Raw genomic sequence first — 23745 nt, 5'->3', positions numbered from 1 at the left:
GCACATTAAGAGAAGCCATGCAGTCCCTTCAATATTTTGCCAGATACCAGATACCATAGTTCATTGATTTTAAATTCTTTCTCACACAAAATCCTAGGTCTGAACATAATTCAGCCAAATTATCTGACACTTTATAGTGAGAATTGCCTTCTCTCCAATCTTTTGTATCTTGTTTCTCATTTGCATCTGAAAACTCATCAGAATGGCTTTTATTATCAATACTTCCACTAGCATTCTGATCATGACCACAAAGTAAGCTCCTAAGTTTCAGTCTTTCACTACAGCTCTCCTCTTCCTTTCAGCCCTCACCAGAATAACCCATAATGTTCAATCTATGAAAACTAGATTTTTCTAATCTTTTTTCCAAATTTGTCTGGCTTGTATCACAGCATTCAGCTTTGGACCTTTCCACATTTTCAGGTACTTGCCATAGTAACACCTGGCATCTCTGGTCATAATTCCTGATTCTCTTTTGTGCTGCTATTGCAGAATATCTAGACAAGGTCACTAATAATGAACAAAAATGTATTGGTTCATAGTTCTGAAGGCTTGGAAGTCCAATATCAGGGTGCCAGAATCTGATAAGGATCTTACTGATGCATTATCATGTCAGAAGTTGAGATGGAGAGAGAGGATGAGAGAGAGAGCACACAAAGGGACTAATTTCACCCTTTTTATATTTAACTGTACCAATCCCACACTCCTAGTCTAATCACTTCTGTGAGGTTCCAGTTTTCTCTCTATATCTATCTCTAGCGCGCGCTCTCTCTCTCCTCTCTTTCACCCTCCTTTCTGGCTGCCGTGCCCTAAGCCCCTAAACTGCTTTCCCCCACCACACCCTTTGCCATGATATTCTGCCTCACCTGGGACACACAGCTATGAATTTGATTGGTCAGGGACTGAACCATCAAAACCATGAGCTCACATTAACTCTTTCTCCTCTAAGTTTTTTGTTAAGCCTTTGGTCATAGCAATGAAAATCTATCTGAAACAACCCTCAAAAACGTGAATGAATCATTGGTATTTTGTAAAAATAAACAAGTATTATTTACATATCATCAGTCTACTTTTTTAATCTCTGGATTATTATGCTAAACATGAACTATGTAGAAGTTAAGTTTATAGTGCCCAATAGTTAGTCTGATCTTAAACCTAAATTAACTCAGATAGACAGAAAGATTTTGAGTGGTTACTTTCTTCACTTTCTTCTTAGACTATTTCAAGCCACAGCAGTTTAAATATACCAAAAGAACCTATGGCAAGACAAGGTTTAGAAGTCGAATTGTTACATCTTTGCTTAAAATCCTTCATGACTTGTGCTAATTTGTGGAAAGATTGCATAATAAATCTCTCCTTCTATATCTATATTACACTTGTTTCTGTAATATGTCCATCACAAACAAATGTAATAAAAGCAGAAAATACCATTCAAAGTTATTTATGATATTGATAGAATAGGAATTTAACCTATCTGCTGCTACTTTGTGTGTATGTATGTGTGTGTGTGAAACATTAACATTCATTACTCATGTTTATTATCCTTTACATTCATCCAATCCAAAGAGAAAAACAAAACAATCCGTGATGTTTTATCCCATTGAAGAAATAGATCCAGTAAAAATAGATCTGAAAAGAACGTCAAGCTTACTTTCTTTTTTCAGATGGGAACACCAAACCAAGACAGTGCCTGAGTGTGACTCACACTGTCTGACAGAAACGCTAGGTGAGAACCTTTAGCTCCTGAGTTTTGTTGCAGCACATTGTTTCCATGTCACTATTTTTTCTTGTATGTTTTTGAACTGTGTACCTGCTTCCTCCTATATCATCTCTTAAGATTTGCTTCTTGCTTACAGAACTATCCAAACTTCACTCCTATTTATATTTCTACCTTATCTTTCAATACACTTTCCTTTCTTTCAGTTATTTTACATCAAACTACATTTGTTTTCCCTTTTCTTCATGATTTTTGTACCTTGATGGCTAAATATATGCTGCATTAATTCATTTTGTATTACTATAACAAAGTACCTGAAGCTGGACACTTTGTAAGTAGACAGGTTTACTTGAATTATGTCTTTGGTGACTGGAAGGTCCAAACATCATGGTGGCAATGCTCTGAAGAGAGTTTTCCTGGCTGCCTCATAACATGGTGTCCAAAAAAGACCAAACACATGGGGTGGCTTCTCTTTAAACAATCCACTATCAAGAGAACTAAGTCACTGCTATACGACTCAATCCAGTTTTAATCTCTTCATGGGGGTGGACTCCACCTGTTAAAGGGTCCACCCTCTCAGCACTGGCACCAAGGACCAATCTTCTAGCACAAGAACCTTTGGAATACACATCATATCTGACCATAGCAGATGCAGACCAATCCGTTCCTTATATACTTTTCATCACTTGAAAATCAAGTTAAGCTTTATCTTTATATAAAATCTACTCTCTGACTCCTGTGGGCATAGTTGATTCTCTGTAATCACATATTCCATTCAAACTTGCTTTTACAAATAGTAAAATTATGTACTACTTGTACAGTGGCTAAGATGGACAACTGTGTATTAAAAGTGCCTAGTGAGAACACCTTGATCTGTAATTTAATCAAAGATTGCCCTTCAGAAATGAAGATAATAGAGTTAAGAAGAAGGTGACTTCATGTTCTTAATTAGTAGAGAAAATAAAAATCTTTGATGTTATTTTTGTTTTTATTGCTCTATTTTTCTCAAGCTGGATTAAAATAAGTTGATTTCATGTTCTCCATATTAATATTTTCAAAAAAATTGTTGCAACATGATTATAATGTTAGCATATCACAAATAGTACAATAGAAAAAAATTTAAAAGTTTGTTATATGACTGAATAAATGGACTGGACATTGTAATCCTCTAACAAATGATTTGGCCTAGAGTGGTTTTTACAAAATCTCATATTCAGAAATACAGTGTTTTGACATTCATAGTAGAAAAAACACTTGAATTTGACAGATATTTGCACTTAGAGAATAATACTCAAACAAATAAAACAGATGTGTATTAATAACAGATTTGAAAGGAGCATTTGGAAAACATTTTCAGGCACTGGCAAAATCAGTTCCCCTCAAGGCAGTGCTTTGTTCTCTCTATCCTTGCTATTTAGAGCAGCTTTCCTGGATATGGCTAAGCAGAATCTGAAAGGTTCCATGTTCTTCTACATTTTCTGAAAGTTTCTATTGTGAGCAGTTTAATTATTATTAAACTGCATGAGAGGTAGAAGATATTGAAGCTAAATCAATTTTGAGCTAAGCACCAGGGAAAGAAAACAACCTTCAAGTACAAAAGTGTAGATGATCATCTGAACTAAATCATGTGATAAATTATATAACTTACAAATACATGCCATCAACCATAAACTGCTTATCCAATATCCCTACAATCTTTAGATTGTAACATAAATACAGTGTATCAAATATATTTAGGATAAACTAAAATTTTTATCTGTGTTTTATTTTCCTAGATTACTCCTTAGGAAATAGCATTCCACAGTGATGAGTGAATTTTTGATGTGGATACTATTCTGATGCAGAATAAGGAAGCCTTAATATTAGTTTTCTAAAAATCAAAATATGTGACTCATCATCGTTGATTTCTGTTTACTGGTGGGGCTTGGGTAAGAGTTCCTCAAAGGTCCTTGTGTTAAATATGTGGTCCTCAGGGCGGAACTCTTAGAGGGTAAGGCCTCAAAGGAAGTCCTGGGAGGTTGGGAGTATGTTTAAAGGTGATTGTGGGATTCCAAATCTCTTTCTTTCTTTTGTTTCCCTGCTCATGCCATGAGCAGTTTGCTCTGAACATGCTCCCCTATTGGCATTCAGCACCCCAATCAGTAGTCCAAAGCAATGATTCCATGAGACCTTGGACTGGAACCTTCACAGTCATGAACCAAAATAAACCTTTTTTTGCTTTATAAGTTAACTATCTCTAGTATTTAGCTATAGTAAAATGAAGGCGACTAACACATTTACATATAGTGAAAATGACACCCCTATTGCAACAATCTCTTACACAAAGGTTAAATGGTTATTTAAAGATGTACAAAATTATACTAATATGATTAAAGCAATAGATTTTAAGTGTGGTTATTTCACCAGAAGCATCTATTTCATTTGGGAACTTATTAGAAATGCAAATTCTCAAGCCCTATCCAAGACTCATTCAATCAGAAGTGCTGGAATTCGTTTCCATCAATCAACACTTAACAAGTCCTTCAGAAGATTCTAATACATATTTAAAAATGATTCCCAAATAAAAATATGCTATTAATGCAAAAATACCATAGATAGCCCTGGATAGAGCAATGCTTAGTAGAACCATGGAAACAGGAATGTCTCAGTTACCCTAGACCCATAAATCTGTTGACTCCAAGAAAGATTCAGGCAAGTGATTGATTCCAACCTAGGAGAGCTGCCACAGGAACTGTGATCAGCACAGCCATGGAGTAGATCCATCTGAAACTTTGGGGGCCTAATCCTCACCCCAGTGTGTCTGGAAGGCAGGACTTCCAGTCAAAGAAGATGACTTTGAAACCTCAAGATTTAATGTTTGCACTGTTGTGTTTGGACTTGGTTAGGGTCTGTTATCACCCTCTTATTCCCACTTTTTTTCCATTTTGGAATGGAAATATCTATTCTCTGTCCATCACACCACTGTATTTTGCAAGAAAATAACTTGTTTGATACAGTTTCAAAGCTGGAAGAGAATTTTTTTATGATGAATCATAATAGGGGTTTCGCTCATATCTTATTTAAATGATTTTTTTAAATTGTTTTCTTGTGGACATCAAACCCAGGACCTCATGCATGCTAAGCAAGCACTCTACCACTGAGCCACATCCCCAGCCCTAGATGGTATTTCGATGAAACTTTGTATTTATACTTTAAAGGTAATGCTGGAATGAGTTAAGTCTTTTGTGGACAGTAGGAATGGGGTGAACGTATATTGTATTTGAGAAGTAAAAGAATTTTAGCAGGAATTAGATCGAATGCTATGATTTAAATGTTTTTCCTCCAAAATTCATGTTAAAACTTAATTCACACTGTAGTGGAAATAAGAGTTTGGGGCTTTGGGAAACATCATAATACTCTTTTTTATGAATGGGTTTAGAGAGACCTTATATCTTTTTTGCTGTCTACTTCTTCCATGTGATTGTATAGCGTCTTCACCCTCTGGAAAATGCAATGATAGGTCATAAATATGGAAGCAGAGAAAGTAGAACTCATAAGACACAAAACCAGCTGGCTCCTTAGTCTTGGACTTCCCAGATTTCAGAACTGTCAGATATGAATTTTTATTATTAATAAATGACTAAATCTATGATATTTTGACATAGTAGCAGCAAAAGATTAAGACCAGGTGAAAGATATATACACTGAGAGTATGAAACAAATATGATATAAATTAATGGAAAATAGCCTGTTCAAGAATTTTAGAAATTAATATTATAAAAGTGTCCAATATAAGCTAAAGTGAGCTACAATTTAATGAAGTCACAATCAAAATTGCCGTGACATTTTCAAAAAATAGAAAAAAAATAAAGTTACTACAAAACTACAAAATATCCCAAATACATAAAACAATCTTGAGAAAGATGAACAAAACTGGAGGCATCCCACTTCTGAGTTTGAATAATATTACTAAGTTATACTAATCATAATGATATTGTTATGGTTTAGATATTAGTTATGCCCTCAAAAGTCTTGTGTGACATAACACAGGAAAGTTTGGAGGTGAAATGGTTGGGTTATGAGAAGTTTAACCTAAACAGTGCATTAATCCGCTGATAGGGATTAACGGGGTGGTAACATAGGTAGGTAGGATGTGGCTGGAAGTGGTTCATTGAGGTTGTAGCCTTTGGGGTTTATATTTTGTTTCTGGGGAAAGAAGAATTCCCTCTCTGTTTCCTGGTGCCATGTTCTGAAGCACTTTCCTCTGCCACGCTCTCCCACCATGGTGCTTCACCTCGGCCCCAAAGAATGGAGTCAGCTATATATGGACTAAAGATCTCTGAAACTGTTAGCCCCCAAATAAATTTTTCCACCTCTAATTGCTCTTGTCAAGTTTTTGGTCACAGCAGTGAAAAAATTGACTAAAATAAGTTATTCTACTAGCATAAAAAGACACACAGAAGAGATAAGAGAGTCCCAAAATAAAACAAGCATATATAATGAATTAATTTTCAGCAAAAGGAACAAGAACACTCATTGGAAAGAAGGAATTCTCTTCAATAAAAGGTGTAGGGAAAATTGGATATTCACATGCTAACTAATACAATTTTAACCTTATGTTATACTACATATAATACTCAATTTATAAGGATTTAAATATAAAAACTGAAATTGTAAAACACCTAAAAAAAGCATGAGGCAAAATCTTCTTGACTTCGGTATTAGCAATGTTTTTTTTTTTTTTTTTTGATCCCTAAAACACGGGTAACAAAAATAAAAATCAAGAGTGACTTCATCAAACTAAAATGTTTCTGTACAACAAAGGATAAAACCCACTAAATCACAAGGAAACCTAGAGAACAGGAATATTTGCAAGTCATATATTTGGTAATAGGTTAATATCCAAAATATATACGGAATTCAAATAACTCAGTAGAAAAATAAATGAGATCTATAAAATTGGGATAAGGATCAGACTAGAAATTTTTACAAAGAGGGCAAGTAAGTGGCCAACATATATATAAACAGGTACTCAACATTAGTTATCATCAGAGAAATGCAAATCAAAAGCACAAAGGGATACTACATCACATCTGTTAAGGTTGCTATTATCAAAAAGCCAAAAGATAACAGATGTTAAATAGGATGTGGGAAAAAATGGAACCCCATACACTGTGGGATGAAGGGAAATTGGTACAGCTATTTCAGAAAACAGTATAGATATTCTTCAAAAAAAACTAAAAATACAGTTACTATATGATTTATCAATCCCACTTCTGGGTATATAGACTAAAGATTAAAAAAACTCAGTTTCTCAAAGAGATATTTGCACAACATATTTATTGCAACATTAGTAATCAAGCTATATTATCATAGTAATCAAGCTATTAAGTAACCTAAGTATTCATAGAGAGATGAATGCACAAAGAAAACACACACACACACACACAATGAATAACTGTTCAGCTTAAAAGAAAATCCTGTCTTTTGTTACAATAAGGTTAGATTTACAACCTAACCAATACAGAAAAACAAATATTTCATGATTTCATTTACGTGGAATATAAAAAAGTAAAACTCATAGAAATGGAGAAGTAGGGCTACCAAGGTTCGGAGGTTCTGGGGTTCTGGGAAAGAGGAGGATATTTGCCAAAGGGTAAAAATTACAGTTAAAATATTTTTGAGTTGTAGGCACCTAACATGCAACATGGTAAATATGATTAATAATAATGCGTTATATACTTGAAATATGAGAATAAATCTCAAATATTCTCATCACACACAATGTAACTATATGAGATTATAGATATATTAATTATGCTGATTGTGGTAATCATTTCACAATTAATGCATGTTCCAAAATGTCACATTTTAGACTACATATATACATAATTATATTTTGTCTATTATTCTTCAATAAAGCTGAATAAATGCTTGATTATCGAAAGTATAAGCACAGTATATGTACACATATAATGCATACAATACCACAAAGAATAATATATCTATGCATATATATATATAGCATATGAATGATAAAAGAAATAAAAATATATACAACTACATAGATGAATATCAAGCAATGTTTGCTGACAGAAGCCTAAGTAGTGTTATCATAAAGAATAGTGATCACGTGTGGGGAGGACAGAAGGGATAACAAAATGGTTAGACTAAAGGGGCTCTGAGTCACTAGCAATTATTTATAACTCAGACTGTTGTTCAAAAGTGTTTCTTTTTAATTTTATGATATGCATTTTGCTGGTCACTTACAATTTTTCTGCTATTTTAAAATAATAAAAATAAAATTTTATGTATTTGTGGAGTTCCATCATTAATTTTAAAACAATAATGATACAAAGTATTCCACTATGTTAAAAAAAAATCTTAGAATGCATTTCAAAGTGTACATCCTCATTTAAATACCCCTAGTACATGCCTTTATCTGTTATGCAGCACAAAGAAAAATATTTTGCTGATACATGAATGGAAAGCTAATAGAGTAATATATACATAATATATATATTACTCTCTCTATATATATATATAGATAGATATAGATCTCTCTATATATATATATATAATAGAATATAAAAAAATAGAGAAATTATATGTATATATATATATATATATATATATATATATATAGAGAGAGAGAGAGAGAGAGAGAGAGAGATACATATATGAACCATTAAGTCATTGAAACTATCACAAGCCTGAAGAATATAATTCTGCTTTACATATGTATTTTTCATGAGAGGAAATTAAAAGCCATGTGTTTTAGTTGGTCACATCTCAAGGTCTCAAGCAACATCTCTTGTGAATATCAAGGATCACCTCAATAACATTTTTATTGCATAACTCTAAGAATTGCATGCTTAAGTTATTTCATGAAATATAAAAAAAGTTAAAACATTTTAAATAAAATATTTATGTTTGAGGATGTGGTTACTAGGCTCTGGGCCCTTTAAAACAAACACCAAAAGTGCTTATGTGTGATAATAGTGTTGAAACTGGATAGATATTGGTAAAATCTTGGGACATAAAAATAATATCTATGATTCTGATGCATTTATTTTATTCCTCACATACTAAATGAAGTCTTTAATCCAATTTTGACTTTGTTATAGATTAATTTCTAAGAATAACTCCCAATGCTCCTTCCTCATGAGAATGGGTAGAACTGTGAATATGAAGAGATGGCATTCCCATGGCATGATATGTTAGGAGGCCTGATTGCCCTTAAAATAGATAAATTATCGAGGTGTGCCTGATTTATTCATTTGAGTCCTTCAGGAGACAAAGGTTTTCCTCAGCTGAGAGCATAACTGAGGAGAAATAAAACCAACAGATACTTGAATTATAAGGGTTGGATTACAAGGATTCTATGAAATGTTACTTTTTTGAAGATGTTGGGGGGTCTTGTGGAAAGGAGCGTGGGCAGCTTCTGAAACATAAAAACAAGCAGCCCATAGCTAGTATCAAGGAAGAAAGCAGTTACAAATAAAAGCTCAAGAACAGAATTCTGCCAAACAGAATGTGCTTAGGAAGTCATTCTTCCTCAGTGCCTTTATATAAGAACCCAGTCCTGCTGATTATTTGATATTAGCCATGTGAGACCGTGATCAGAGGACCCTGAGCTTCTGCCCTGCAGAATTATGAGACAATAAATGGATGTGGTTTTATGTGACTAAGTTTGTGGTAATTTGTTATGTAGCAATAGAAGACTACCATGTGCATTACAAAATGATCATTGATTCTCTAATATCTTAATAAAACATACACATTCAGTTAATAATGAAAACAAGAGATTAATTTGAGAGGTTCATGGTGAATTGGCGAGCATTGCTGGATATCCTTTCATGTTCTGGATCTTACTACATGCTGATAAAAGAAATGCATTAGGTGTAAATATCTTCATAAGCCAGGTATAAACCATAAAATTCTAAACAAAATAGTTCAGAGTTAGAAATTATACTTGGTTATTAAATGACCACTTTTCAGGAGAGTGTCTGCACTAACACTGCTAAATCAACGCAGATGAAACAATCAAATTGTAAATATAAGAATTATGGTATCACTAAAAAAAAAATAAAACATTTAAAAAAAATAAGAAAAGGAATTATGTATGGCCCTCACACCAATGCTTGTAGAACTTAATATGGTATGATACATGAGAAACTTTCATTGAATCAAGCCACTTATTTTTATAGTGTATGCTTAACGGTAACTGAAGTTTAACTAAGAAAACTCTCCATTAAGGTGGGTGAAGATTGTTGAAATACTCTCCAAAGAGATAAAAAGAGTAACACACTCAAATACCACTGTATATTATACTTTTATTTTGGTATATATACTATTTCGTATCTATCACTATGTTTGCAATTTTAATAAATAGTTTGCCTTGTTGAAAACATTGTATCTATGAATAAGTTATTTGGTTAAGAAGGATAAAGGAAACTTGAAGTTATACAAATGATTTGATGAAAGATACATGAATCTTAAGAGAAATGAGAGATTTTAACTTGTCTCTTTAATACACTAAATTAAAACTACATGAAAAATCAAAGTAAGTATTTTAAGATGTAAAAGCATTGATTTTTAAATTTAGTTAAAAATAATGAGTAAAAGTAAACATTAATGTTATAAATCCAGAAAGCATAAAACAAGAGTAGAAATTGCTTCTCTTGCTCTTTCCCCTTTAACTCCCAGGGCTCTTGGACTCTTTATGATGTCACCTCTGAACATCACCAACCTGAATGTACAATATTTAAATCCTGGCAAGTCATAGGTGGGAAAAATGTCTGTTCCAAGATTGTAAGTCCTTTTGTTGAATTTTCTAATTTGAAATAATCGAAATTTTCTAGCTAGGTTAACACTTATTCTCTGTGGTATTAAGTAATGTTTCCTATATTATTATTTATTATGTTCATAAATAAGAGAGATTGTGTTTAAGCAGAGACATACATTCTTGAGCAACATAATAGTCTATTTTGATGCAAGGTTTAGATAGTTCATTTCAGCAAAATATATGTCTTGAGATAAGTCTATTTTTACTGGAGGTCTTACTTGATTTCTTGTTATATTGTATTTTGAGGAATATTGAAAAAATAATTCATTGTTCTTAGGGGAATTATGACTCTCTAAGGAGGAAATTGGAAATTTGCGGAATAAGCATCATATATGTCACAGTGACAGAAAAGGGCTACTGAGCTTTAGAATGTTAAACCTTTAATTAAGTGGAGCCACCATGCAAAAGTGGACCATGCCCGCTCACAATCATTATTTTTAAAAAGAAATCTTTTGTGAAGGTTTGAATGTAATTGTCATGATTACTGTCAAGACCTAGGGATTTGATGACAATTCTAAAATAAACTATGTTTTGGCATTTTACATGCCAGAATAATGTTATATTTTAATGACTTAAAAACATTTAAGTTCCACATAATATCAATTGTATTAATTTTATCATGAGCACTGGATGACTTTCAGAGGACTTCACCATGATTAAAACTCTACTTTTGGTTTTATGGCAATTTCTTTATGGTGTATTGTTGTAAAATCCTAAAACTGTGCTATAGAAAATGTGATAAAGTTCATAATCAGATGCTCTGATAAAGTACAATAAGTCAGACACAAAAATTTTTAGCAATACCTCAACATATTTCTTTGGATTCATGTGAGAACTCCCAATTTATTTAACACAGAGAATTTGCGATGCACACACAAAGATTTCTTTTCTATTTTGTCCTTTAATTCTAGGAACGGCCGAGCTTTAGTTCTGGAATAAATATTTCTGTGCCCATAACTACAAATTTTCGCAGATACAGAAAATTTTCCTCTTTGAGTTCATTTTCCTCCTCGTCACTTATATTCTTCTTACCAACCTTGGGTCTATCCAAACCTCAGCTCTTCCACTTGATAGTTCCACCTTTTCTTGCCTTGGCCAATGACAAGTCAACTCAGTTCTTCCATTTATAATGTTGAATAAGACTATGTTTTATCTAGGAAGTGAGAGTTTCACAAAGATTTAGTCTCATATCCACTGTATATTTTATATTTTCCCTTCCTTGAGTTGCATTAATAAAAGCTTTTCTTACTGTCCTAGTCTGAAGATTGTCCTTGATCTAGAAAAGGGTTTATCGGTCTTGGCACTAGTGACATTTTATGCCAGATAATTCTTTTGGAGTGTGGGACTGGGAGAGGGAGGGTGGCAGTTTCTTGTGCATTATAAGATGTTTAGCAGCATCCAGGGTCTCTACCCACTAGATGCCAGTATCATATTTCCCCAGCACACACAATTATGATAGACAAAATATCTTCAGATATTGCAACATGTCCCCTGGGTAAGGAGTTCAAAATAAATCCATTCTGAAAAACTGTTCCAGAAAATGCTAGAGAAAGAAAATCTTACCACCCAAAGAGCCATTCTTCAGCAAGACAATTACTGTGAGGCATTGATATTGTGACCTCTCAAGCAAACACAAGAAGATTGAGAGATCACAGTGAGTCCCTAGAACACATTCTGCAACAATTTTATGACCCTATTTCCCCTGCTGGCAGGATATCTGGAGACATTCTTACAAACAGGTAGTCTATGGACAATTCACATTGTTGAAGCCTTTGACCTTTTAATTTATTATGTACTTTTAAAATACATACAGGCAGAGTTATAGTAAAAGGCAAGAATAAAGGCAGGTGTATTTTGTGTTTAAATTAAAATTATTTTAGACTTAAAGAAAACAATAAGAAAAGTTAGTTTAAGTATATCCCTTAAAACATTTTTCTGGTAGTAATATAGAAATATATTTTTCTCTTAAAAAATAAACTTTGTCTTGTCTCTTACATTGGGACCTCAACTTTTATTTTGAAAAAAAAATAAATTTAAATTCCTTTTCTAAGTCAGAAACACATTATCTTTTCTGTGAAAAATATCTTTATGTCAAAAACTCACAAATATTGAGAATAATTTTAATTGATTAGATATATAGGCCTGAAGTAAAGGCAGATTTGTGACTTCTATATTCCATTTTATCTTGGCTAATGTGAGGAATTAATTGCTGAGTTTCCTTATGAATAGCTGGAAACGTTAAAAATTATTTCACCAAAATGTTCAATAGTTTTTCTTCATAGGATAAGTCATTAGAATTTTCTTGGTTTCATGAACTTAAAATCAATTTAAAATTATCAAAATATATTTACATTCACAAAAATGTTTCAAAATAATAAAATAGTAGAAGACATCCTAATAGTTTATTATTTTTAGTAGACAATTTTATAAGAAATGTCAAAAATTGAATCCAAATGAATCTAATTTTAAAGAATGGCCCAAAGGTCGAGGAGAAGCAAGGCAAAGATCCTCCTACAAGCAGAACTACATTTGGGGGAGACAGTAGGAAAATATTTTCTCACATAAAAAATTTGATTGATTTAATTGCTTATGTCAATATAAATTTACATAATGACAGGGGCCTGGGTTATTCATTTTATTGTTATTTTGAGGTTCTATAAAATCTCCTAAGTAAAAATGCAAATGATCAAAATTTATTGAATTATAACTATACCCAAATTAACTCTAAGAAAACTATAGAAATTTTTGACCACAGCAGAAAGTGATTTTTGCCAGATTTCATTGTTTTCCAGATTCCATTGTGTTTTTTGTTTGTTCATTATTTCTTCAGAAGTTATTTAACTTTTAAATATTTATGCATTTTCTAGGTGCTTTTATAATTGATTTCTAATTCAATTGCTTGATAATCAAAGCATATTCTCTAGAGGTTTTATAAAACTTTAATAGATCATGCTTATTTACCATTTTAAAAATCTCATGTTTACAAGTGTATTGTTTCATGAACCTGAAGCATTTTCTCTTTCAGAGCATTTGGAATGAAGCAATTCTCATTCATGGTTAAACATCAAAATTTCTTCAACAGAGTATAAAATATACATTGGCTAGATCCAAGCTTAGAGAGACAGACATAATGGCTCAAATAATTTTGGTGAATATATTCAGTTAAGAAAACACCAGCCTAGATAAGTGACAAGTAAACATATGCTAAATTTTATTCAATTAATTAATTCATACTTTTGTAGAGAAATAAAAATATACTAGGTTTTAGGCTGAAAACTTCATTACTTAATGAAGGTATTAAGATATTGTGTGGGTTTTTTGTACTAATATCTTATTTTTTATATACCATTAAAATAAGTAAAACACTGTGAAAGTGTGCTTGTTTCTCTGTGAGTTTAAGGCTCAAACTTGCTCATGATGAGCAGTGGCTCTATAATAATACACTGTAATATTTCATAAACATATCTCACTGTTGGTTTCTATTAGAAATAAGTAAAAATTGAATTATAGAACTCTATGGGAGCAAAGATGTTTACAAGAAAAAAAAACAAGTGAGAACTTATAAATGGAAAATAGTTTACAACAAGTCTTATTCATCAGTTTTCTAGAGAACAAAAAAAATGAAATTTCATGTTAATCCTACAGTATACATTGACATGCACATATTCTATTCACACATGCACCCACCCATACATATGCATACACATTTATCACTTAGTGAGTTGGAGTTGGTTAACTTCTGAAAATAATTTGAAGATTTGTTTTTGTTTTTGTTTAAATATAGGGGTTATAAAGTAATGTTTTGGTTCAAATTTAATTGGAAGGAAATTTGGTGCGTGAGGTAGGAAAAATAATTTGAGGATAGTTCTGCAATTTACAAAAAATATCTACTTGTATACATTATAGATGTGGCAAGTTGGTTCATCACCATGGTTTAATTCTGTTGAAGTCCAAACACAAATTTGTACATTTGTTCCTATCGATGAGCTTATTTTACATAATAATGGAAATCTGAGAATGCAAAAGTATTTATCAAGTTGCTGGTAGCATGTATTTATGTATAATAATGATCATTAAATGCAGTGGTTTTATAAAAATTAATTAAAATTTTTCTCTTTTATTTTAATAGCCAAAAAATAAACTATGGGACATATGATAATTATATTCCAGGTAAGGAAGAATTCAATATTTATTGTAAAACGCACATTATTAATTTTAGAAATAAATGATTATTATCTTTTATTCAAAAGGGTAAAGCAAAAAATATCAGGTAATTAATAATAAACACTTATTTACCAAGGACTCTTTCTCTTGGGCTCATTGAATCCCTTCTTAGTATATTACTGTTTAAATCCAAGTAAGATTAAGCAAATACTTTCAGCAACATAAAGGTGGACATATTTTCATGTTACAAATTATACAGTTATATAATCTTACAACTTCTCAGCCAATTTCTACTAACTTCCTGATAGGTTATATCCAGTTTATAATTGACCAAAATGTCATTTCTAGATAAGTCAAATTCATCTAATTTGAATTACTTTAATTATCAAATGCTTTTCCCTCATTTACTAAACTTAAATATACCTTCCCTTCAGTACAGTTTTCCTACTGATCCTGGTGCCATCTTTAGGAGACTTACAGGAGAAATTTATCTTCTTTTATACATAGTGATTATATATATATATATATATATATATAAAGTTTATCCTGATATTGAGGAGAATTTCTAAGATGTCATTAGTCCATGAAGGTCTCTTCCAATTTAATATAAAATCTTGAGGGAATTATGAAGATCCTAGATTGAAAGTAGACCCCAATGAAGCATAACTATCCATTAGTTTTAAAAATGATGAAATTCAAAAATCAGAATATACTATGAAGTATATAAATTATCCACTTTTTTAATCACAAAATCTGGAACTCTTTAATGTTTGGATTCAATCTATATTTAGTGGTCTGTTAATAATAAAAGCTTGCATAACTCAAAATTTGTTCATCATTATTCTAACAAATTCAGGTAGTCGATGAATCCCAATTGGAACAAAGAAGACCGCCACTATGGATGCACCGTTCTTTAATGAGAATTTCAGAGAGGCCATCTGTTTATTTAGCTGCCAGGAGGAGGCCTCCACCCAAACCCTCTAAACCACCCGAAGAAGGTGAGGAGATGCTTTCAGGTGAGAAAACTGAATCGGAATCAGACTTCAGAGAAAAGGCAGAGTCAACGAAGAGCAAGGATGAAGAAAGAGAATCTAAATCTGGCAAAAAGAGTAAAAGGGGTTCAAAAGAGAAGGATTCCGGTTCAGAAACTGGAAGTGAAAAAGGACGGAAGAAAGGTAAGAAAGGTAAGAAAGGTGGCAAGGGCAAGGAGTCAGGTGAAGAATCTGGGGATGAGAAAGGAAGCGGAAAGAAAGGTAAGAAAGGTAAGAAGAAGGGCAAGGGGTCAGGTGAAGAGTCTGAGGAGGAAAAAGAAGGCGAAAAGAAAGACAAGAAAAGTGGAAAGGGCAAAGACAAAGACGCAAAGTCAGAAGAAGCAGAGGGAGAAGAAGCGGCCCCGCCCATAGCAGAGGCAGAATCTGAAGAGGAAAAGGCAGCAGAAGGCGGAAAGAAAGACAAGAAAGACAAGAAAGGGGGGAAGAAGGGCAAAGACAAGGAAGGAGGAGGAGATACGGAAACGGAAGACGAAAAGGCAGGAGGCAAGAAAGGCAAGAAAGACAAGAAAGGGGGGAAGAAGAAGGGCAAAGACAAGGAAGAAGGAGGAGGAGATACAGAGACTGAAGACGACAAAGGAAGCGGAAAGAAAAGCAAGAAAGACAAGAAGTCTGGCAAGAAGGGCAAAGACAAGGAAGGAGGAGGAGATACAGAAACCGAAGATGATAAAGCAAGCAGCGGCAAGAAGGAGAAAGAGTCCAAGAAAGAGGGAAAGAAGAAGGATAAAGGTAAGAAGGGAGAAGGTAAGAAAGGTAAATCCAAGAAGGGCAAGTAGGCCCTGCAAAATCATTTCCACTGAAAGAGCAATTCAAAAATATTTGATGAAAACTTCAAGTTATCTGGAATTGAATTTATGAGTGGAAAAAAAAGGCTGATGGCATAATTTTTAAAAAGGCGGGCAAAGAACAACACAAGGTGGACTCAGAAAATATTCATTAAATGTAAGAGAAATTTTAAGAAAAAAATCAAGCAAAGATTCTTTGAAGGACTTGAAAGATACTTATTATGCTCCATTGGGGGTTGGAAGGATCTCTAGCACGATTTGAAGAAGAATATTAAGGTAAGTATGTATAAGGTAAAGGTACGGAATAAGTGGATATAAAAATTTAAAAATCAATCTTCAATAAAGACTTAAAAATCTACAAAGGCAGATGCTGTTATCTATAGATTAAAACGTATATCTCAAGCTTCATACCTAGGATTAAAGAACTATAAGTATCTGAAAAGAAATGAAAAAAAATTTAGAAAATCTACTTTGAGTAAATACAAACTGAATACAGCTTTCTAAAGAAGGATGAGAGGACAGAAGGAAGGAGCAAGAAAGAAAGAAAAGAAAAGGAAAAGAAATAGGGTTAATGCCCTATGAGCCTACACCACCATCTCTGAAGTCTAATCAACTACAACCATGTTTATGGTGTTGGATATTCTACTTCCTAACCAAGATGAACATACTTGGTAAGTCAGTTTTATTTTAAGTCAAATAGAATCTAAAATAATTTAATCAATTGCAAAATTTAAATTTATGCTTACTGCTACTAGAGCAGCTCTATAATCTATTGATTAGAATTTTATAAAAATATATCAAATTTAGGCTTTCTCATTGTAAGAAATATTTGAACATGAAGAGATCACAAAGTAAATGAAGCATTTAAAACTGTTGATGAAAAGATTAAGAGAAGTAGAACCATTTATGGTGCAGGAAAAGAGACTACCTTATGATATCTATCATTTTAATGGTTAGCAAAAGTTATTTTTTTAATAGAAAATAGTGGCCACCTTTCTCCACTTAAGGAAGTATGAAAATCAAAATTGTGAAAATGCCCAAGAACAAATTTAAATGAGGTGTATGAAAGAACTTATCAAGAAAGTGCTTAATAGATAAAACTAAACAACAATTTAGCAAAATATTATCTATATAGTATTATTTAGATATGAAAACAATGAACTTTATAACTACATTAACTTCTTTTGCAATCCACAAGTCTGAGCTTCTCCTGCCAAAACTACCTGCGTACAGTTACCACTCAATTAATCACTATGGGAGGATTAATGCACCAATTAGGTGAAGACTGTCATAACCCAACCGTTTCACCACTAAACTTTCTTGTTTTGTCTCACACATAAGCTTTTGGGGGACATCTCATATCTAAATCATAATAGGTTCCTCTTCCCCAAGCTCTTAAGAACTAGTTTAAGAACTAGCTTTCTATGAACAGTATTATTCACAGAAATAAGGTATAATTGCTTTGCCTGGATTCTGAATACTGGCTCCTGTCCTTCCTGCACCAACTGTTAAGGATGAATTACAGTTACCAGGCGACCTTGCTTTATCATCTGGAATGTCTGTAACAGCAAAGAAGGAACTTCGTTGTTCTACCTCTATCACATTCTATGTTCAAACTATTAAACTTTTCTGGAATTGTTCTCTCTGAGGATTTGATGCTTCAGTTTGAATCTCCTTTTACCTCTTAAAAAAGTCTCTTAAAATAATTTTCTCCCATGAGAGTCAAAATGAAGTTTTTAGATTTAAATTTCATGTATTGTGACAGAACAGTTGAGCTTTTGCCTTTGCCATTGGCCCATGGCAGTGCACCAAAGGCACAAAGAAATTCCATGGAGTCAAATCAAGTAGGGGAGTTTATTCTGTCACCTCTTCTGTTCCTCCTATATTATTTTTCTCCATTATTTCATTCATCCTCATATTTTATATGATTTTGTATGATTCTTATGCTATTGAATCCTATATTTGAACCCAGTACTGATTTCTCCATTCAGGTAAAACTCATATATATATATANGAGACAGTATATATATATATTAAATATTTAATTAAGGGCATCTCTTGGATTGTCTACAGGCATCTCAAAATTAATATATTCTGAAGGGAACTTTTTTTTTCAGGCTTGTTGTGTCATTCATTTTTTTTAACCTTTTGATTTTTTAAAATTAATTCATTTTAATTAGGTATGTATTTAGTTAGGTAGGTATTATGTATGACAGCAGAATGCATTTTGATTCATTGTACACAATTGCAGCACAACTTTTCATTTATCTGATTGAACACGATGTAGCATTGCACCATATGTGCAGTCATGCGTGTCCATTTCATTCCACCATCTTTCTTGCCCCCATATGCCCTCCCTTCATTTCCTTCCCTTTTGCCCAATCAAAACTCCACCATTTTTTGCATGTTCCCCCACTCCCCATTATGGATCAGCATCTACTAATCAGGGAGAACACTCAGCCTTTGGTTTTTAGGGATTTGCTTACTTCGCTTAGCATGATCTTTTCCAGTGCCATCCATTTACCTGCAAATGCCATAATTTTAATATCTTTCAATGCTGAGTAATGTTTCATTGTGTATAAATACCACAGTTTCTTTATCCATTCATCTGTTGACGGGCATCTAGGTTGCTTCCACAGTTTAGCTATTGAGAATTGAGCTGTTATAAACATTGATGTGGCTGCATCAATAATAGTATGCTGATTTTAAGTCCTTTGGGTATAAACCAAGGAGTGGGATAGCTGGATCAAATGGTGGTTCCATTCCAAGTTTTCTAAAGACTCTCCATACTGCTTTTCATAGTGTTTGCATCGATTTTCAGTCCTACTAGCAATATATGAGTGTGCCTTTTCCCCCACATCCTCGCCAACACTTATTGTTGTATATATTCTTGATAACTACCATTCTGACTGGTGTGAGATGAAATCTTAGTTTTGATTTGCATTTTTCTAATTACTAGAGATGTTGAACATTTTTTTTCATATATTTGTTGATCAATTTATATCTTTTCTAAGAAATGACTGTTTAGCTCCTTAGCTCATTCATTGATTGGGTTATTTTTTTTGGGGGGGTGTTAAATATTTTGAGTTCTTTATATATCCTGGAGATTAGTGCTCTATCTGACATGCATGTGGCAAAAATTTGTTCCCAAAATGTAGACTTTCTTTTCTCCTGATTGTTTCTTCTGCTGAGAAGAAGCTTTTTAGTTTTAATCCATCTCATAAATCAAATGCATTTCTATACATCAGTGATAAATCCACTGAATGAGAAATTAGGAAAAGTACCCCATTCACAATACCCTTAAAATAAAAATACTTGAGAATCAATGCAACCAAAGAGGTGAAACACCTCTACAATGAAAATTATAAAACACTGAAGAAAGAAACTGAAGAAGACCTTAGAAGATAGAAAGCTCTCCAATGCTCTTGGATGGACAAAATTAATATTGTCAAAATGGCCGTACTACCCTAAGTGCTATATAGATTCAATGTGATTCCAATTAAAATCTCAACATCATTCCTTATAGAAATATAAAAAGCAATCATGAATTTCCAAATGAAATTCATTTGGAAAAATAAGACAGCCAGATTAGCCAAAGCAATTCTTAACAAGAAGAATGAAGTAGGAGGCATCATAATACCAGAACTTAATCTATACCTCAAAGCTAGAGTAACAAAATGCCATGGTATTGGCACCAAAATAGACATGTAGACCAATGGTACAGAATAGAAGACACAGAGACAAACCTACATAAATACAGTTAGTCTCATACCTGACAAAGGAGTGAGCCAAAAACATATATTGGAGAAAAAATAGCTTCTTCATCAAATGGTGCTGGGAAAACTGAAAATTCATATGCAGCAAAATGAAACTAAACCCCTATCTCTCACCATGCACAACACTCAACTCCAAGTGTATTAAGGCCCTAGGAATTAGACCAGAGACCCTATGTCTAACAAAGGAAAAAGAAGGCCCAAATCTTTATCATGTCAGATTAGGCCCTAACTTAGTAATGCATCTTACTTAGTTTTACTTAGTAATATGCATTTGGGTTTCCTAAAGCATAAGAAATAAGGGAAATTATTGATACTACTCCACCAAAGCCTGTTTCTTTCCAGGTCTCTGCCAATTAAGTAAACAAGGCTGATATACAATCTGTGGCTTAGTCCAAAATTGGTGAGTTATTCCTGTCCTTTTTCTTCACCCTGACCTTTAGTATGCCCTGTCTCCAAAATGTGTGAATTTGTCTTTTTTACTACACTTCTACTGCTTGATCACAAGTACCTCAATCAGCCATTATATTTCATGTGGAAACCCTAAGCCCTCTACATGTAGGTGAAGCCACCTTATCTCTCACCACCACCCCACTAGTCTCCACATACAAACTACCATATTCTTTGATCAGCTAAAGTCTTCTAATATATTGTCACATTTAGAATGTATTTTTATTTTGATCTGGCTTAGAGAGCCATTAATAGTCTTGCAGGGGACTGTTTCTCCACTCTCATGTGGCCTCATTATTCCTTTTGTCTTTCATGTTTTTATCCCACTGATTTCTTTTTTATATTTAACCATACATAACCTTACACTATTAATCTGCACACTTATTCTCTCTGTCTAGAATGCAATTCACCTAGAACTTCATATTGCTGACTTATTCAAATTACTCATTCTCAGAATAAATTTGACATTTTCATTTATTTATAGACTAGTTTTTAGAGAAATTTTAGGTTCACAACAAAACTGAGCAGAAAGTATAAATGATTTCCTGTAGACTTTCTGTTTCCAGGTAGGCACAGAGTGGTACATTTGCTAGAATTCATGAGCCTATATTGACATGATTGTAAACTAAAGTTCATAGTTTACATTTTGGTTCATTCTAGACATTGTACATTCTATGTGCTTGGCAGTATTTGTGATGGAATGTTTCCACCACCCCATAACAAGCACATGGAGTGGTTTCACAGTTATGCATATCTTCTGAGCACCACCTAGTCTTCCTCCCCTTCCCACTAAGTTTTGGCAACCATTGATGTGTTTACTGTCTCTATTCACCTTTTCAAAAATGTCATATAATTGCTAACGTATTGCAAAGCCTTGACATATTGGCTTGCTTTACTTAGTAGTATGCATTTGGGTTTCCTTTATGTCGTTTCATTATGCCTTGATAGCTTATTTCTACACTGACAAAAAAAAAAAAGCCATTGTCTGAATGTTTCAGACGTTTTTTTCTGTTTGTATATTTTTTTGTCATTGTTTATCTGTTACTGAAGAGCATCTTGGTCGTTTTCAAATTTTGTCAATTATGAATAAAAAACTGTAAATAACTGTGTGCATGTTTTTCTCTAGACATGTTTTCAAAATTTATTTGGTAAGTTTGAAGTAATATGCTTGTAATATTATTGAAGAATATATATTTAAACACACACACATATTTTAAAGAAACTGTAAATTTTCCAAATGGACTTTCCCTATCAATAAATGAGAGTTTCTGTTTTACCATATATTTCCTAGCATTTGATGCTATCAGTGTTTTGGATTTTGTTCAATCTATAAGATTGTATCTCATTGCTTTAAAATACATTTTTTTAAAACATATGGTTTGGAACATTTTTCATGTACTTATTTGTCTTTTGCATATAGTCTTTGGCAAGATGACTGTTAATATGTTTATCCATTTTTAAATCAGGTTGTTTGATTTCCTGTTGAGAATTAAGAGTTCTTTGTGTGTTTTGTATAAGATGCTTTTGTTTTTTTAGCACGTATTCCTTCCGCAATTTTTTTTTCAATTTTGTGGTTTGCCTTTTGTGTTCTTTTTGTACCAGGGATTGAACTCCAGGATCCTTAACCACTGAGCAATATCCTCAGTCCTTTTTTTTTTTGTATTTTATTTTAAGACCAGTCTTGCTAAGTTGCTTAGGGTCTCACAAAATTGCTGAGGCTGTCTTAGAACTCATGATCTTCCTGCCTCAGCCTCCAGAGCAGATGAATTTACAGGCATGCACAACCACATTAGGCTTTTGTGTTTTCTTGACATTATCTTTTGCATAGTAAAATATTTTAGCATTAATTTACTGTATCTTATCAATGCTTTCTTTTTTGAATCATACCTTTTGTGTTGTACTTAGGAAATCATTGCCAAAATCAAGGTCCTCTATATTTTCCCCTGATATTTTCTAAGAGTTTTATAGTTTTGTGGCAGTGACTAATTAATTAATTTGTTTTTAATTATAATTAATGTTTAATAAACATTTAATAAATGTCATATATATTTATGGTGCACAATGTGAAGTCTTGATATATTTATACACAGTAAAATGGCTCAATCAAACTATGTAAAATATGTATTACCTTATATAGTTTGGGTGTTGAGAAAATTTAAATCTACTCTCAGCAATTTTTAAATATATATTGTTGTTAACTGCAGTCACTATATTATATAATAAATGTCCTAAATTTATTCCTCCTGAAATTTTATATCACTTGAACAACATCTCCCCACTAACCTTCTAGCTCCTGGTTACCATTATTTTACTCTCTGTTCCCATGAGTTCAAATATTTTTAGATTTTGTCTAGGTGTTGTGACACATGTCTGTAATCCCAGTGACTCAGGAGGCTGAGGCTGGATGATGGCAAATTCAAATCCAGCCTTAGCAATTTAGGGAGGCCCTTAGGAACTTAGTGAGATGCCATCTCTAAATAAAATCTAAAAAAGGGCTGAGTTTGTGGCTCAGTGGTTAAGTGCCTCTCTTTTAAAAAAAATTAGTTGTAGATGGACACAATACCTCTTTTTTAAAAAATTTATTTTTGTGTGTTGCTGAGGTTTTAACCCAGTGCCTCACATGTGCTAGGCAAGCAATCTACCAGTGAATTGCAACCCAGCCCCTCATTGTGTATTTTTCTATACCTGGTTTATTTCATTTAATGATGTCTTTCAAGTTCATTCATGTTGCCTCAATGTCAGAATTCCCTTCTTTTTAAGGCTGACTTGGACTCCATTTTGTGTATATAAAACATCATATCTATCCACTCATCCTTTGATAGACCCTTAGTCTACATCTCTGCAACTGTGAATACTTCTGCAATGAATATGGGAATTCAGATGTATCTTCAACATATGGATTTTATTTTCTTTGGATGTGTACCCAGAAGTGCCATAGCTAGATCGTATGGAAACCCTGCCTTTAATTTTGTGGGAAACTCCA

General features: G+C 33.0%; 1 protein-coding gene across 1 annotated transcript; it reads left to right on the top strand.

Annotated features, from left to right (window-relative positions):
• Positions 1 to 10490: 10490 nt before the first annotated feature.
• Positions 10491 to 16530, top strand: Cylc2 (cylicin 2). Its single transcript, XM_048783110.1, has 3 exons — positions 10491 to 10507; positions 14671 to 14711; positions 15566 to 16530. The coding sequence occupies exons 1-3, from the start codon at positions 10491 to 10493 to the stop codon at positions 16528 to 16530; spliced, it is 1023 nt and encodes a 340-aa protein (XP_048639067.1).
• Positions 16531 to 23745: the final 7215 nt, after the last annotated feature.

Source organism: Marmota marmota, unplaced genomic scaffold, assembly GCF_001458135.2.
Source record: "Marmota marmota marmota unplaced genomic scaffold, marMar, whole genome shotgun sequence".
NCBI lineage: Eukaryota > Metazoa > Chordata > Mammalia > Rodentia > Sciuridae > Marmota > Marmota marmota.
This window is presented reverse-complemented; position numbering and strand designations above follow the sequence as displayed.